The 18979-nt window shown below is 43.4% G+C and overlaps 1 protein-coding gene across 2 annotated transcripts in view; it reads right to left on the reverse strand.

Annotated features, from left to right (window-relative positions):
- Positions 1–18212, reverse strand: part of RCBTB1 (RCC1 and BTB domain containing protein 1) — a 59663-nt gene extending 41451 nt beyond the window's left edge. Inside the window, exons 1-3 of one of the 2 annotated variants that reach the window (XM_053563746.1) lie at positions 17816–18212; positions 2947–3116; positions 2440–2590 (exon numbers count right to left, since the gene is read on the reverse strand). In XM_053563746.1, the coding sequence (XP_053419721.1) occupies positions 2440–2590; positions 2947–3072 (277 nt within the window). In that variant the 5' untranslated portion in view covers positions 3073–3116; positions 17816–18212. The remainder of the gene's footprint in view (positions 1–2439; positions 2591–2946; positions 3117–17815) is intronic. The other variant, XM_053563745.1, reaches the window with a different exon arrangement.
- Positions 18213–18979: the final 767 nt, after the last annotated feature.

The following is an 18979-nucleotide window of genomic DNA, read 5'->3' on the forward strand; positions in this document are numbered from 1 at the left end:
CTACTCGGGAGGCTGAGACAAGAGAATTGCCTAAGCCCAGGATTTGGAGGTTGCTGTGAGCTGTGACGCCACAGCACTCTACTGAGGGTGATAAAGTGAGACTGTCTCTAAAAAAAAAAAAAAAAAATTGAAAATTCAGAAATAGAAATATAAGCCTATTATTTTAAAAATAAGAGATTAAATACCAGAAGAAACATCTTAAAGGGTTAAAAGTGGTTTCCCTTAAAGAGTAGTTACTAAGGCAGAGATGTTTCCAATTTTCACTAAAAATCTGATACTATTTGATGGTTTGAAGAGTAAAATTGCTTCAAAACTATGTGACTGATTTCAACAGACACACAACACGCATGGATACACTCAATGAGCACATGTATGATACCTAACGTAGAGACACACACCGTGTAAAATGTACTATAGAGTCCAAAGTTGAATTAAACACAAGAAAAAATCCCCACCAAAAGTAGTCATTTATTTATTTATATCTGAAATGTAACACTCGATATGTTTATTAATTTATTTATATTTATTTTTTTGAGACAGACCCTTAAGCTGTCGTCCTGGGTGGAGTGCTCTGGCATCACAGCTCACAGCAACCTCCAACTCCTTGCTTAAGTGATTCTCTTGCCTCAGTCTCCCAAGTAGCTGGGACTACAGGCACCTGCCACAACACCTGGCTATTTTTTGGTTGTAGTCGTCATTGTTGTTTGGCGGGCCCAGGCTGAATTCAAAGCCGCCAGCTCTAGAGTATGTGGCTGGCGCCTTAGCCGCTTGAGCTACCGGCACCAAGCCAACACTCAATATATTTAAAACTGTATGATCAAGATTCTGAAAATAATTCCAAAAGAAGAGTTACAGTTTCCTAAGGTCACCACTTTGAAGAAAACCAAGAATCTGAATACATGTTTTAGTATGTTTGCTATAAAAAAACCTGCCTCAGTATCTTATAGTCAAAAATCAAGTACTAATTAAATTTGTTGTGTGCTAAGAAACACTTAAATCCTTAGGTCACAGTGGCTGTGACAAGCTGAATCAGTTGGTAACGCAGTTTGAAAAGACCAGTGTGACATCAGAGGCACGTAGGAGATCACCACCTCATTTTGCACAGCTCCGCTTACACTTGAACTAGACAATCACCCCCAGATCTGGACCTCACAGTTTGGGAAAGATGCAGAGAACATGGAGTGAATTCAGATATGAGTTATGGACAATCAAAAAGCCATAGATACTCAGGCCTACGGCAGCATCTAAGGAAGCTGTGATTCCTCAGTGGAGATGCAGAAAGGCAGGAATGCAAAGCATTTCCCAAATGCCACCCTAGACAATTAGTCAACCGAAAGCTGAGGACCTCTGCAAAAGAGAGAGCAAGAGCCAATGTGCCTAAAATACGGAAGGAAGCATTTAGATTATACAGAAGAGACTTTCCTAGAGTGCTGGTTACCCACAGTGCAGATAAGTCACCAAAGATAAACATCTACTCTCCTTTACTGAGTGTTCTTGGAGAAAGAGAAAACAAGGACAAGAACCTACCAACTGAATCCCATTCTTTCTTTTTTTTTTAATTATTTTTTATTTTTTTATTTTTTTTGTGGTTTTTGGCCGGGGCTGGGTCTGAACCCGCCACCTATGGCATATGGGACCGGCGCCCTACTCCTTGAGCCACAGGCGCCGCCCCAGAATCCCATTCTTTCAATATGACCCACTTCAATGTCAGGGAATCAGCTAAGATTACTCCACTCAAATGATTCCAGGAACACACAAAGAAAGAAAACCAGTAGGATCTGTGTTTATAAAAATATACCAAGGAGGGCGGCGCCTGTGGCTCAGTGAGTAGGGCGCCGGCCCCATATGCCGAGGGTGGCGGGTTCAAACCCAGCCCCTGCCAAACTGCAACAAAAAAATAGCCGGGCGTTGTGGTGGGCGCCTGTAGTCCCAGCTACTCGGGAGGCTGAGGCAAGAGAATCATGTAAGCCCAAGAGTTAGAGGTTGCTGTGAGCCATGTGACGCCACGGCACTCTACCCGAGGGCAGTACAGTGAGACTCTGTCTCTACAAAAAAAAAAAAAAAAAAAAAAAAAAAAAAATATATATATATATATATACACACATATATATACCAAGGAAACCCTGAAAGTTGCCTTGCAACCACAAACCCACTGAAAAACTGGGCTAGAAGGACCAATTCATTTGCTCTAATGTTCTGTAGCTTTATGTAAGTAGTCTAGAACCTCAGAAGTTTGCCCAATTTGTAAGTCATCCTCTGTGGCTGTTCCCAAGTTGGCCTCAAGTGTTTAATTTTCACCTGCTTTGTGTACTTCCCCTCAGGAATTAAGAAACGAAACAGTCCAAAATTAATTATTTGATACAGCCCTACCTCCTCTTGGCTTAGAGTTAACTGCCCAACTTCCCCCAAACTGAAACGCTCCATTTGTTCCCTCCTTACCTTCAGTGCTGAGCAGAACATGTGGTCCACTCCCATAACTGAGGCTTTTAATCTTTTTTCCACATAAGGCTTCTAGCTTTTTGGGTACAAGTGTACTCTGGTTATCTCCAGTTCCTAGACAGTTACTATAGTTCAGTCCAAATACAAAGACCTAGAAAATAAACGATTTGGTTGGAGTCAATTGGCCTAAGGCCTAAGGTAAAAGCTCCCTTCTCTGTTCTTTGAAAATATGACATTTCAAGTTCAATTAGATAACTGATTAGGTATGAAGGGACTGATAAGGTTGTCAAGAAATGTTCGACCTCCACAGGCATTGCTTACATTGGAGAATATTTGTCTCTACCGTGGAACTCAAAGAGCAGTATGAAATCGAAGGGCATTAAATCACAACATCAAAAGAAGAGAGAAATCGTGTCAAAGGCAAGTCTTCCTGAACTTCGGCTTCTCCATCTTCAAATGCCACACTTTGAAGTCCAACCCTAAAGCAAGCCCTGAAACTAAACTTACCTCATCGCTGTCAGTCACGTACAGTGCTTCACTGGCCGAGGTGCCAAAGACACAAGCTTTCCGAATAGAAGCAATTTCCTGAGGCGAAAGCAGAGTGAAGATTGGCCACTTCCCTACATCCACCATGACTCTGGCTTGGAGCAACTCCTATAAATAAGCTGACATCTCTGCTGGAACAAACAGAAAAGATCCCAAGAAAAAAATAAATAGCCATTGAGCTAGCTTTAAGTAAAGCTCTGTTAACAAAAGATGACAAAAGCCAATTCCAGAGTAAATGAATTAAACGGATAGCTCACTTTCCCCAGCAATGTACCCAAGCCTTCTCCTACCTTCAAACCTGGGCCTGTTTCTGCAATGACAGAACAACTAACTAGAACTAGTTGTTCACCTTACCCACTGACTATCAGTCACTCCTTATCTTAAATCCATTACATGGATTTAACGATTCACCTGTTTTTACCTGTTTCCTACTGACAGACATTTATTTCTAGTCTTTTGCTAGAACAATACTGCAATTATTGCTTGTGTTTTTTTTCTTTTTCTTCTGAGACGGAGTCTCAGGGTAGGGTAGAGTGCCCTGGGGTCATAGTTCACAGCAACCTCAAACTCTTGGGCTCAAAAGACCATGTTGTTTGCCTCAGCCTCCTGAGTAGGTGGGACTATAGGTGTGTACCACTACACCCTGCTAGTTTTTTCTATTTTAGTAGAGATGGGGTCTTGTTCTTGATTAGGCTGGTCTCAAACTCCTGAGCTCAGGTGATCCACTGCCTTGGCCTCCCAGAGTGCTGGGATTACAGGTGTGATCCCCCACGTCTGGCCACTTGCATGCATTATTTTTTATAAATACATACATATATATATATCTTGTTTTATACATACATGTCTAAGATAAATCTCTAAAAGTGGAATTCCTAGGACAAAGTCTAATAAGCTATTTAACCTTCACCCGTGACTTCAAATCGTCCTCTAATGTAGTACCAAAATATAAAATCAGCATCAATGCAAGATAGCACCTTTTTATCCATATCCCTCCCACACAGCATATTATCATGGCATCTCAATTTTATTTAAACTGGTACTGTTCCTGTGCAAGGCCAGTTGTCATTTAAAAAACTAATTAGAATATAGCAACAATAACAACCAATTTATTGAGCACCATGCACCAAGCACTGCTCTAAGTGCTTTCACATTTATTAATTTACTTAATCCTCACTTTACCAATAAGGAAACAGAGCTAAAGGGATTTTAAGAATCTGCTCAGCTGGCTCGGTGCCTGTAGCTCAGCGGCTAGGGTGCCAGCCACATACACCGAGGGTGAAGGTTCAAACCCGGCCTGGGCCTGCTAAACAACAGTGACAACTGCAACCAAAAAATAGCCAGGTGTTGTGGCAGGTGCCTATAGTCCCAGTTACTTGGAAGGCTCTGGCAAGAGAATCACTTAAGCCCAAGAGCTGGAGGTTGCTGTGAGCTGTGATGTCATAGCACTCTACCCAGGGTGACACAGTGAGACTCTTGTCTCAAAAAAAAAAGGATCTGCTCAACTGGTGAAGTGGCAGCATCAGAATCTGATTCAGGCAGTTGGGAGCTCAAGTCTGCCCCCTTCACCTGCTGCTCACGTATGTTCAGTCTTCCTACTGGACCATGCGCTTTTTCTTTTTTTTTTTTTTTTTTTTTTTTAATTTTGGCCGGGGCTGGGTTTGAACCCGCCACCTCCGGCATATGGGACCGGCGCCCTACCCGCTGAGCCACAGGCACTGCCCCCATACGCTTTTTCTTGCTCTTAAGTTTTAAGTATTCTTTGTATGGTAACATCATCTCCAATGCTTTTAGAAGAAAACAGAACAAAACCAGACAGCCCTCAAATGACCTGCCAATGGGTTAACAAGCTGTGATATATGTACACCGTGGAATACTGATCAGCCATTAAAAAAACAGAGACTTTACAGCTTTTGTATTAACCTGGATGAAGTGGAACACATTATTCTTAGTAAAGCATCACAAGAATGGAGAAGCATGAATCCTATGTACTCAATCTTGATATGAGGACAATTAAGGACACGGTGGGGGTGGGGGAAGGGGAGAGCAGAGAGAGAAAGAAGGAGGGAGGGGGTGGGGCCTTGGTGTGTGCCACACCTTTTGGGGGCAAGACATGATTGGAAGAGGGATTTTACCTAACAAATGCAATCAGTGTAACCTGGTTTCCTGTATCCTCAATGAATCTTCAACAATTAAAAGAAAAAAAAAAAAACAGATGGAGAAAGGAGTCACAAGAAGTCAAGCAATATGAACCCTAGAAGCACAAGAAAATCCAGATGCATATTCTATAATTTGAGTCACATCAAGTTAGTCTTCAAAATTTTACATTTTACAAGATAGATACAAAATTAGCCAAAACACACCATTCACTACCTTTGAAATTATAACCCAAAGGGCTACTATCATTCAAAACCATACAATTTCCTGACAGCAGTACAATAATTCTGAAATTATTAATCAGATAAAAGCACCTCTGCCCTGAGGGTGTGGTAATCTACGGCAAGGTCCTGCTAACCTTCCTAATGATGGTGTATTACAATGAGTTGACTTTAACCACTGCTGAATTACTTGAAGCTTTATTTTACAAGGTATTTCTCACTCCCAAGACTTGTAATTTAAGAGTCAATTAAAAAAAGTTCATATGTCTCACATGCCTACACCCTTCATAAAAAAAAAAAAGCATCCCCAGTAACCTTGGTACAGTGGAAACCGCAGAGTCCTGAGGCCTGCTTTGCTCCCAGCTCTACTTTGAATCAGTAAGTAGGACATGCTATTTGCCTTTTTGAGCCTGGGTTTCCCACAAATCTGTTCCAGCTCTTAACATTTGTGATTTTTATATTCTAATCTCTGTGTGAGAAAAATAAATCAATAAAAATTTGTGATTTTTATATCCTAATGTCTGAGAAAAAACAAATAAATAAAAATTTGTGATTTTATGTGCAAGATGCAATGAAGAAGCTAGGAGGGGTTTGTTGAGCACACAATGATGTTGGCCAAGCAAGCAACTATTCCTAAACTAACCATTACCGAGAGCCTGGCTTGTCGTACACACTGTGTTAGGGAACCTCCCATATACTCTTTTGTTCAGCCTTCACAGTGATCTTGTAAGGAGACTATAAGCCATTCTTGACAGATGAAGAATGCAGCTCAGAGATGAAATGACTTGCCAACCTCACAAAGCACTCCAAGGCACAGTCAGATTCAACCCCCACCACTCTGATTCTTCTCACAGTGTCCGTCAGTCCTGTCCCCTCAGTGGCTAAACTCCAAACTCCACCATATTTCCTTCTGACTTTGCCTTGTCTTGTAAATGTATACCATCATCTGCTTTTCAAGTATTCCAAATGTAAAAAGTACTTCCAAAAAACCAAAAAACAAAACATTGCCCCAAATGCCTCTGCCTAGATTTGCCTGGTGAAAGCTCATCAATGTCTTTTTTCCTGCACTCTTCCAGTTTTAGGAGGCTCTGGAAACCAAATGTGACTTCTCCCCTCAGGGAGCTCCCAACAGTACAAGGTGCATCCTTGGGCTAATAAGGCCCAAAGCATGTCTTCATCAGACTGTACTCACCCAGGGCAGCTGATGACATGAACAGGTATCTTAAGAATTCAGACAAGCTTCTCTGTGAGGCTTGTGAAGCTATCCAAACACCCAGGGTATGCTATGTCAGGAGGCTGAAGCAGGAAGATAGTTTGAGCCCAGGAATTTGAAGTTTCTGGAAGCTAGCATGATGCCATGGCACTCTACCCAGAGCAACAGAGTGAGAGACTGTCTCAAAAAACAAACCCCAGGCGGTGCCTGTGGCTCAGTGAGTAGGGCACCGGCCCCATATACGGAGGGTGGTGGGTTCAAACCCGGCCCCGGCCAAACTGCAACAACAACAAAAAAAATAGCTGGGCGTTGTGGCGGGCACCTGTAGTCCCAGCTGCTCGGGAGGCTGAGGCAAGAGAATCACGTAAGCCCAAGAGCTGGAGGTTGCTGTGAGCCGTGTGATGCCACGGCACTCTACCGAGGGCAGTAAAGTGAGACTCTAGTCTCTACAAAAAAAAAAAAAAAAAAACAAACCCCAAAACCCCAAACCTTTTAACAGTGCTTAGGAAGTAAAACACAATTCAAATAATTAAGCTTTTATTTCCATTTAAACTATTTGGTTATTTTTGTCAGAAAGTATTTGTTATAGATATATTTTAAAAATAGAATCAATGTCTCTCCACAGAGATACATTTTAGTATATCCATTTCTGTATATATACTTAAAAATTATAATCATACAGTATATATTGTTCTATAACATAGCTAACATATCTAAGTTCTACAGGATACATTTATTTTTATATATTTTTTATTTTGTATTTAGAGATAAGCACATAGTTCGGCTGTATTACACTTTTTGGGGAGCTTCCTTGGGAGTGGTTATAATTCGGAGGAAGGAAAAGAGCTGGGTTACCTTTCTTAGGGTACTTTTCTTTTTTTTTTTTTTTTTTTTAATTTTTTTATTAAATCATAACTGTATACAATGATATGATTATGGGGCATCATACACTCACTTCATAAACCATTTGACACATTTTTATCACAGTGGTTAACATAGCCTTTCCGGCGTTATCTCAGTTACTGTGCCAAAACATTTACATTCTACATTTACCAAGTTTCGCAAATACCCCTTTAGGGTACTTTTCATTAAGCATTGTTGTATACCTGCTTGTGGAGTCCAGGTGAAGCGTCTCCCCTGTTAGCAGGATTACAGGCATAAGCCACCATGCTGGCCTTAAAAATATATATTTTCTAGAATTTTTAAAAAGTACATTTTTAAAAATTCAATGTAGAAAGGTTTTGGTCCTAAAATATACTTTTGGAAAAGTATAATAACACTTCATTTATTCTGTCTTGGAAACACAAATTCAAATTAGAGAAATTATCAATTGAACATTTCTAAAAGAAATATAGCATTCTTTTCTTTTTTGCAGTTTTTGGCCAGCGCTGGGTATGAACCAGCTACCTCCGGCATATGGGACCGGCGCCCTACCCCTTTGAGCCACAGGGACCGCCCAGAAATACAGCATTCTTAAAACTTGCCAGCACATATAACAATTCAAACTAGACCAGATGACTTACAGGCCCTTCCCAAACTTGATTGATAATCATAAATACAATAAGTTGTAATAAGCAACTCAGTCATATTAAATACTTACTTCTGAAGTACCTCATTAGGTTAGTAATTTTTTTCAACCTCTTATCTATTATTTTATCTACGAAATTCTTTCCCATAAGTAGCACTGATACGTTCAGCCTGAATTATCAGTCAGTGTTAATTATTAATAAGTGAATCAGTAACTTTTTACTTATGGAGATAAAGCAAGGGTAGAACAGAAAAGAGAAATGTAAGCAGCAGCAGGAAAAGAGTTTAATGTCCTCAAAAGATAATATGCCAACCCAGCTGGATCTCCGCGTTTTCTGGGGGACTTGAAGATACATCTTGTACTACTACTATAGATCACTATCTGTCCCTGGGACGGCTTTCCTAGGAACTGGCACTGTCCCTCAGAGAGCAGTGGCTTGGGAAAGAAAAGGCTTATACACTGAAAGTAAATCCAGTTAGGAGGACAAACACAGACCATCCAATTTTAGAAATCCACATTTAGAACTGGAGGACTAGTGGCAACCAATCTTTTGATTTCTCTCAAAGCACATTTATTTTCCTTTCCCCTAGGAACCAAGTATTAAGGAAGGGTGGGGGAGGATTCTCTTTTACTGATCTAGCAAAAATATATCTGAATATTTACAGAGTTTGAAAAACAGGAAATGGGGAGAAACAGTACAAGGAAGTTGTGATGAAATAATGGTCTCAATATTAAACACACTAGAAATTTAGGGTTGACCTAGGTCATGACTCTTGACCCCGTCATGTGGTTCCACAGACTTCAACCTCCTTCATCCTAACCAGAATGTATTTGTCACATGAGAATGATGCCTCTAATAGAACTGTTTACCTCTAGGCCTGTGTTCTGCTGACCTAAAAGATTTCTAAGGAAGAGAGATCAGTATAGGGTGGGCAACCCTTCATAACTGGTTAGCAGCAAGATTCTGATTCTTCTAGCGTCATTTTTGGAGCATGAAATGAATTTGTGCCACTCTTTATCATGGGAACCACTTCTCAGGAGGAACTGCAGGGACGCTGAATGCTGGAACAATCCATTTAAAATGGCCTAAACATTCTGCAGTATGCAAGCTATGACCGGGTTTACGGGACCCAAAATAGTAATGTCAAACATGCAAATGATTTTTCTTTTTCTTTTTTTTGTAGAAACAGAGTCTCACTTTATCGCCCTCTTTAGAGTGCCATGGCATCACACAGCTCACAGCAAACTCCAACTCCTGGGCTGAGGCGATTCTCTTGCCTCAGCCTCCCGAGTAGCTGGGACTACAGGCGCCTGCCACAACACCCAGCTATTTTTTGGTTTGCAGTTCAGTCGGGGCTGGGCCTGAACCCGCCACCCTCGGTATATGGGGCCGGCGCCCTACCGACTGAGCCACAAGCACCGCCCGCAAATGATTTTTCTAATTGCAAAAAAATTTTTTAAAGCCACTTACACTGGAAATTTCCCAATAGAGGTTTCTCTATTTTCAGAAGTGGATGGTTTTTATCAGTTTAAGCTGCTAAACTGCCCCAGTAGGAATTTATTTATAGTTATGAGCTACTGATAAGTCAAAGGTGCCTCACAAAAAAAGCACTACTGTGAAAAATACAGTCATCATCCCTCAGTATCTGGTTGGGGGGTGGTGGTGTGGTAATTCCAGGAACCCAGAAGATAACCAACATCAGCGGATGCTCAAGTCCCTGATATAAAATGGCACAGTATTTACATATTACCTCTGCATGTCCCCTTGTAATACCCACACCATGTAAATGCTATGTAAAGAGCTGTATTGCTTTGGGAATAATAACAAGGAAACTCTGCACATGTTCAATATAATAGTCAAATTTGTCACTCATTTAAGAGTAAAATGACTTAGAACTCTCATTTCCCACTGTCAGTAAGTTACTTGGCATGAAGCACGGATTGCAACAATGGTCTCTAGAAGCATTTCTTTAGCCCCATCATCCATGGGGCTGGGTTCATTCCATTGCACCAAAACTTTGGGCAATTTTAGGACATGGAATCTGACAGCTCATTGTAAAACAAGGAATAATTCTACAAAAGCCATGTGCTCAGATTAGAAAAGCAAACAATCCAAGTGGAAACAGTATTAGCAGAAAACAATCGTACATATCCAGGGTTGCGAAGCTGACTGTGATCTTCTCAGAGTAATGCTTTTTATGGAACATTGTTATTTTCAAAAGGAAACCAGAAATCTCAATGTTTAGAAATAATGTTTTCCTACAGTTTTGTTCTCTATTGCACCAAACATGTAAGTATTACAAAACAGACCAAATAAAAATACATAGATCAAACTTTAAAGAAATAGATAAAACACAATAATGGTCAAAGGTTAATGAGTAAAACAAAATAATTACAAGTTCTAGGGTAAAATAGAGGGGTCAAGTTCAAATGTATTTATGGTTTCACAAATCTTTTGTATATAAATATCCCAAAAGTGATTTCCTCTTCTAGTCTAACTGTATAAAAAGTATCAACTGCACTTTGCAATGGCCTAAAGCCAAACAAAAATTCCAGCAATGGAAAGGGAGAAGCCCTGTAAACAAAACCTGTACCAGGCGTAGTAGTAAAGTAATAAATGCTTACTAAATGTCCTTAGGTGAACAGGACACAGAGGCATTCCCAGCAGAGGTTACACAGTTTGGGGGATCTAGACACATAGTGTCAGACACTGTGGTGAGTGCTCTGATGGGGGAGTTCAGATGCTGTGGCAGCTCCAGAAGTGGGAAGTGGGCTTTAACTACCTACTCAAGAGGCAGCACCTACTGTGGTGAGCACACATGCCAGGTAACGTCTGGTGGAGGAACCAAAAGAAAGTGGCTGTAGCCAACAGCCTGGGCTTTACCCTAAGAGCACCACATAATCCCAGGGTCTCAGGCAGGGAAGTCACGTGACCAGACACCGGCCTGTGAAAGACTCCTTTGGCTGAACGTAGGGACTGGTGGTGCGTGGTGAGAAAGAAGTCCTTGCAGTGGTTCTCAACCTTCCTAATGCCGCAATGTATTTTCATTGTTAAAAGGGGGTCACAACCCACAGGTTGAGAACCGCTAGCTTAGAGGGAGCCCAAGATGCTACAATAAATCCAAAAAGACAGATGCAAGCCCCCATCAGGGAAATGGAAAAGAACAGATGAGAGCGAGACTCACAAGGACTCTGTGACCAACTGAATGTGAGCAAGGGACTTGCGTAAGGAAAAAGGCAGGGCCCAGGATTACACCCAGATGCTAGCACAGCGGCAAACTGGACCACCACTCACTGTGACACTGACCGCAGCAAGTTTCAGGGGTGACAAGGAATTCTACTCAGGACATTATCAGTTTCAGGTACCCAGGGGATATGAAAATAGACATGACCCAACAGATTCATAAAACAGAAGCTCAAGAAAGAGGTCTGCATTGGAGATTTGAGAACTTGGCATGAGATCACCCAGGGAAAGGTACGTGGTGTAGGAACAGAGGACTTGAACAGAACTCGAAGAAACTCCAACAGTAAAGGTACAAGGAGGACCTCACGGAAGAGACTGGGAAGGAACAGGCAGAGTAGAAGGGACACCAGGAGAGCATAGGGTCACAGGAGCCAGCACGTGAGCCTCGCAGGGCGCTACGTCAGTGTCAGATGTTGCCGAGACACCAGCAAGGTAGGCGCTGAGAAGTGTCCACTGGGTTTCACAAGGGGAGTCTTGGAGAGGTTGTGGGCAGAAAAAGCCAGAGTACAGCAGGCCGAGAAGTACACAGAAGGGGAAGGAGACAAGGAGTGTCAACAACGTGCTCAAGAAAACTACCAAGGAAAGAGGAGAAACGGGGCAGTGATGACAGAATGAGATGCAGCTGAGGGACGCTTTCGTTCAACTTTTTACTTTAGACATGCTAGGGACTTGAAGACGTTTAATGCTAACAGGAAGGAGCCAAGAGAGAAAGCTCAGAGGAGGATGGGATACAACTAAACCAGATTTCTTGAAAAAGTGGCAGGGAACGGAATCCGAAGCAGAGGTATGAGAAGTTATAGAACGGGGGAAAGTCTTTCCTTACAACACAAGAAGAGGAGAAAAGGACGGGTACAAATGAAAGTAGCTCACAGGGTGGGGACCCAGGGACCCAGCAGCAATGTGCAAGGCTTCCTGCTTCTCCACATCCTCACCAACACTGCCTTTTTTTTTTGAGACATAATCTCACTCTGTTGCCCAAACTAGAGTGCCCCGGCATTAGCCTAATTAACAGCATCCTCAAACTTCTGGGCTCAAGGGATCCTCCTGCTGCAGTCTCCCCAGTAGCTAAGAGTACAGGCACCCACCACAATGCCCAGATAGTTTGAGGCTGGTCTTGAACTTCTGAGCTCAAACAATCCTCCCGCCTCAGCCTGCCAGCATGCAAGGATTACAGGCATGAGCCACCTTGCCAGCCTGTCTTTTTCAGTATAGCCATTTCGGTGGGTGTTGAGTGGTACCTCATTGTGGTTTTGATTGTGCATTTGGGGACATTCTTTTCTGAGGTCGCCTATTTTCCCCCTGTGAAGAAGGAAGTAAGGCTTTTACTAAGAGTAAGGAGGCAAGTAGCAATAAAAGATGAAGTGGAGCAACTGCCAAAAAAAAAAAAAGTGAAGCCTGAAGCAGCCACCAGAGAAAATGGGAAAGAGCACCTAGGAAAACCTACCCAGACGGTAAGACACATTCCAGCAGAAGATGGAGACCACACGTCTCTAAGGTGCCCACCTGATCTGCTGTGAGATTTTCTTCTCCAAGAAAGAGGAATTTAAAAACAACAAAATGCTGAAATAGAAAGTTTCTTAGTATTTTCTGAGCAATGACAAAAGTGCTCCATCATTTTGTTTAGAAACCTGTGACATACACATTAGAAATAACAGTTCACTTAAGATCACTCTCCTTGACTTTGAAAAGCATCTCTCATTCCTGTGTTCACTGTGGATCTTAGTATTTTTCCAATAAGGATTTTAACTACAAGCATGGTGCTAATTTCATCAAATGGCAAACTGCAAGAGAAACATCACACGTCCACTATCTCGGTAATAGGTAATTTCTTTAAAACACATCAAATAATTATATCACAGAGTGCTTGCTTAAAACTGATAAGGCAGCCAGGCACGGTGGCACACACCTGTAACCCCAGCATTTTGGGAGGCCAAGGCAGGATCAACTTGAGGCCAGGATTTTGAGACCAGCCGGGGCAATATAGTGAGACCCTATCTACCCCGTAAAAAATTTTTTTTTAATTTAGAAAATATTTTTGAAAATTACTCAGGCATAGGACATATGCCATAGTTTCTTCTGTGGGGTAGGGTGAAGCAGGAGATTAGGTTAAGCCTAGGAGTTCAAGGTTGCAATGAGCTCTTACTGTCCCACTATGCTCCAGCCTGGGTGGCACAGTGGGACCTCATCTCTACTTAAAGAAAGCAAACTAGTAACAATCACACATACAAATGACAGCCAATTATACAAACATGATTTTCTTTATTTAAACAGTTACCTTATAGAGTATGAGATAAAGCCAGTCTTCGGTTTAACTAATTCAGTAAGTATATTCTCACATGATATGAAGTAAAGATTTATTAATTTAAAGATTTATCACTAAAGCATACTGCTTGATATGTTGACGAGATTACTGAGTACAACTTATATATGACTCATCTGTGACCAAGACCAAGAGTTTTATCGTGCATGAGGCTATGTCCCAAAACTCAGTAAACTCATACCGCAGAGTAACATACCATCCCAAAACTCAGTGGCTCAAAACAATGCCAATTTATTATTCTTCTCTAGTCTGTGTTTTGAGCACACTCAGCTGGGGTTACTCATGAGGTGGCAGGAACTGGGAGCCCAACTAGGACTAAAACAAGTTTCCCTCACACGTGGGAATCTCTGTACACCTTTTCTAGCCCAAGCTTCCACATGTACACGGGCTGATTTGCTTCCAAGAGTGACAGCCAAACCTGCCATACCTCTTAAGGACTAGGCCAGAAACGGCACCACCTTCCATTAATCAAAACAAGTCACAGAGCCATCCTATGTTCAAACAGAGCAGAAATGGACTCCATCCTTTGATGGGAGGACCAGGCGGTCATCCTTAGACATGATCTACCACAGCTGTAGACAATGCTACTGTTACGTTTCCACGATACTACTTGAATTCAGGATTGAAACACTTGAGAGGGGACAGACTTTGTCTAATTATATAAAACAAGAATCTTTTCTTAAGCTTCAGAAACAATACCCTGTCAAAGAGCAAACCCAGTGAAATGTTACTCTCAAAAAAGCCAAGGAATCCTCTTTTCTGGGGTTGTGAGACAGACACACTTCATTCTTCAACAACGGTCTGAGTATATTCTTCCCTGGGTGAGATTCGTCACTGCCTCCAGTTATTCCCTACCTTACAGTTCAGTATTGGGTATGCATGAACATGAACTCGTTTTTTAAAGTATAAAATATACTCAAGAATATAGCAGTATCCCTAGATGTTTGAATACTTGCTATCAAAATCGTCTAAACTCAAGAATCAAGTAGAGATTCCGGTAAGTTCTCATTACCAAAACTTGCTGCTGGCTCTCCTAAATTCAGGAATGGGCTAGCTTTGGATATAACAGTATTCCTTACAATCTGAGATCTTGTTACCTGAATTCAGGAACCCAAGAAATTTGTATGCAAAAAGTACTTATAACCCAAAATATTAACTGTTATCATTAGAAAGTATTATAGGTCCTGTATATTCTTCTTTCTACTTGTATTTTCTAAATTTTCTTCCATTTTGTTTGCAAAGTTAAAAAAAAATAAGTCTATATTGTGGACTAAATATACTTGAAAAGTTTTTTAAAAATTAAGTTCATATTAGAATTAAGACCCCCCCATATTGTGGGTCAATACATAATTGATTTAGGTAATTATTTTATTAATTCATCTCCTCTACTAAGTCTATTCTGGTTGAATTCAGCCAGCACTTAGGAGGCACCTGTGAGAAATACTTTGGCAATAAGGGAATGGGGAAGGGATTGAACATCATTGGTCTCTCGTGCTCCAAACGAGAACACCAACATTATTGCATCGCAGTCTCCACACCTGTGGTGTATCATGTGTATAAATAGCCTCAGGAGAAGCTTGTTGAGGCTACTCCTACTAAGACTGGCAGACTGCTAAGATGCTCACTCCTACTGATACTGACGGTGACTTCTAAGGTGCTTCAGCACCTGAGACCTGAACAAGACATATGCAGATTGAAAATGTATAACGGTCTGTGTCAAGACGGTTTTATGGGCTGGGGCTGGTGGCCTGGCGGCCCAACTCGACACCCCTATTTTACATTCCTCAACAAGTACAATAATATGTGATACTTTTAGGATTTTTTCATTTTTTAATCAGAATTAACCAGACAAATTGCTCCACTAACTAGATACTTCTAGGTTTTTTGGTTTTGTCTGTTTTGTTTTGTTTTTTTTTTTTTTTTTTTTTTTGAGACAGTGTCTTACTTTGTTGCCCTGGGTAGAGTGGGTAGAGTGCTATAGCATCACAACTCACAGCAACTTCAAACTCTTGGGCTTAAGCAATTCTCTTGCCTCAGTCTCCCGAGCAGCTGGGACTACAGGCACCCTCCACAACACCAGCTGCTTTTTTTAAAAGATGAGGTCTTGCTTTGGCTCAGGCTGCTCTCAAACTCCTGAGCCCAGGCAATCCACCGTTCTTGGCCTCCCAGAGTGCTAGGATTTACAGGCATGAGCCACGGCGTCCAGCTAACTTTTAGGTTTTTAAAAACCCATACAATATTTTTTAAATGTGTCCTAAAGCCTTGTGTGTACTCTAGATTCCTTAAGCATCCAAATATTGTTTCCTAGGCATGACTTACTGTTTAATGTAATACACACAGAAGGAATATCGTCATAATAAAGGTTTTCCTTTTTTTCATATTTCATTTTCCCCACAATGATTCCTAAGAAAAGGAGAACACTCTCAGACTTCTCAGCTCCCATTAAGATGGGGCAACCACCTGCTGGAACATAGCAGCGCTTTTTTTTTGTTTTAGAGACACAGTCTCACTCTGTCGCCCTCAATAGACTGCCCTGGCATCACAGCTCACAGCAATCTCTAGCTCTTGGGCTTAGGCGATTCTCTTGCCTCCGTCTCCAGAGTAACTGGGCTATAGGTGCCCAACACAACGCCCGGCCATTTTTGTTGCAGTTCGGCTGGGGCAGAGTTTGACCCCACCACCCTCGGTATATGGGGCCAGCGCCCTACCCAGTGAGCCAGAGGTGCCGACCCTCAGCACTCTTTTTAAAGACAGACTCTCACTTCTGTGGCCCCGGGCAGTATCCTGAAATCATAGCCCACAGCAATCTCAAAGTCTTGGTCTCAAGCAATCCTCTTGCCTCAGCCTCCTGATAGCTAGGACTACAGGTGTGCACCACCACACCTGGCTAGGCTTTCTGTTTTTAGCAGAGATGGGTCTCACTTTGCTCAGGTTGGTCTCCAACTCTTGAGCTCAAGCAATCCACCCACGTGGGCCTCCCAGAGCACTAGGATCACAGGTGTGAACCACAGCATCTGGCAGCACTCTTTAATTTTAAAATTTTTTTAAATTTCCAAAGATTTTTCTTAAAGCTACAAGCTTGACAGCTTTGCATTTTTGAACTATTTGTTTTCTGAAGTTCTCATAACTTGATCATTTGGATTATGCAAACAAAAATCACTTGCAATGGGGGGAAGGGGGAAAGGGAGGGGAGGGTGGGGAGAGGTGGGTAGAGGGAAGGGGATTGATGGGATTACACCAGCGGTGCATCTTACAAGGGTATATGTGAAACTTGGTAAACGGTCTGTGAAGCTAGTGAATGATGCCCCATGATCATATCAATGTACACAGCTATGATTTAATAAAAAAAATAAAATAAATCACTTGCAAAAGAAATGTCTTTAAAGATGAATATACTTCTTCTTTGAGAGAAACAGTAAGTGTAGAAGAAAAAGGACCTGTTTAAAAGTATTAATAAATTGGCTTGGTGCCTGTAGCTCAGAGGCTAGGGCACCAGCCACATACACTGGAGCTGGCAGCTTTGAATCTACTCCGGGCCTGCAGAACAACAATGACAACTACAACCAAAAAATAGCTGCGCGTTGCGGTGGGCGCCTGTAGTCCCAGCTACTTGGGAGGCTGAGGCAAAAGAATGGCTTAAGCCCAGGAGCTGGAGGTTGCTGTGAGCTGTGATGCTACAGCACTCTATCCAGGACAACAAGTTGAGACATTTTTTCTTTTTGAGACAAAGAAGTATTAATATATGGACTGGTCTTCATACGATGGATTAAATGGATGAGAATTCATCCCACAGATGAATTGCTATGTTAATAAAATCTAAATGTAAACATACATATTTAATACTGAAAGCAGTTAAAGTATATTGTAAACTGCCCTCAAGGGTCATTTTTTTCATTTCTTATGGCATCATACACTTTGACATTTTGATTATTATTCCACAATAAACACCAGTTTCAGAAACTGTTTTTGCTCTCTGAAGGCTGTAATCCTCCCCCCCAATAAAAGAACAGGGCAAAAGCAAATAAGACCATAAATCTAGTCTTTTAAAAGCGTTATTAGGAGAGTCCTTTATGAAATTGTAATTCCTTGCTCAAAGAGTTCTGCAGATGGTTTTGTGTCTCACGTGCAAATAAAACAAAAAGCCACTTACAGGAGCAAAACTGAGCGTGCTCGATGATGATGATCATCTTAAATAAAAGAGCAGGGCAGGTACTTTTATCAGAGGCAGGACAAGAGAAATGCCATTCGCTCAGTTCACCGCACTCCGAGTCCGGGTCCCCGCCGGGAGAACCTTCCTTTGTGGACTGCGCGGGAAGGGAACAGTCAGGGACCCGCCTTGCGACAGCGTTGCCTTCGGGAGGTGGGGAGAATCGCTAAGCTCCGGGGAAGGGCGGAGTGAGGACGCGGAGAGTCGGAGGGAGGTCTCCCCTCAGCCGAACGCCGCCCAGAGCACCGACAAACTTCAGCCTGGAGCAAAACCGAGCCCGCTCAGCTCAGAGAGGGGGGCGAGGGACGTCCCCGCGGCCCTGCCCTCCCTCCCGCCTCCTCCCAGCCGGAGGACCCGTCAGCTGCCGGGCCAGCGCCACTCGGGCGGCCGCCTCGTCACTCCCCAGAGCGCGGCAGCCGCGGGCCGGGCCGGAGCCCGAGAGAGGGGGCGGCGGGGAGGGGACACCGGGGAAGAGGCCTCCGCGAGCTCGCCCGCGCCCACCCGCTACCTGCGAGGCCGGCTGCTGCCGCGCGCTCCCACCGGGCCCGGCCGCCGGTGCACTGTGGGGACCACGGGAGCTCCGCCGGCCACAGAAGCGCCAGCGGCGGCGGCGCCGACGGGGAGGGGCGCGAGGCGGCGCTAGGGCGCCTGGCCCGCCGGTCACGTGGCCCGGGCCGCCTCACGTGACCCGGCGCCGCGCGCGCGTCCTTGACGCGGGGCCCAGAAGTCCCTGGGCGTGCGGGGCTCCCCGGAGCTCGGGGCCTCGGCCCGAGGGCTTCTCCGGGAGGTCGCTGGTCGTCGTCGGCCCTGCGACCGGACAGTGGCGGTGGATCCTGGTGGCTGCTGCCGGACTCACAAGCTCTGGGGGGAGCCAGGGACGCGCGAGGGGCAGAGGCCTCCTCTACTCCCCGACTTGACGTGGCTGTGGGGTGACCCCAAGGGGCGTAGGTCGGAAAAGCTACCGGGAGACCCGCCTCCCTGCCCACTCTGGGGCCGCGGAGGGGACACTCACGTACTTTACCTGGAGACGTGTCCTCTCTCCCTGGTCCCTCCTGCAGACTGAAAGCGCGTGAGGACAGCCAGGGGTGGGGGACGATGGAAATGGAC

This window comes from Nycticebus coucang, chromosome 15 (assembly GCF_027406575.1).
Source record: "Nycticebus coucang isolate mNycCou1 chromosome 15, mNycCou1.pri, whole genome shotgun sequence".
In the NCBI taxonomy this organism is placed as follows: Eukaryota; Metazoa; Chordata; class Mammalia; order Primates; family Lorisidae; genus Nycticebus; species Nycticebus coucang.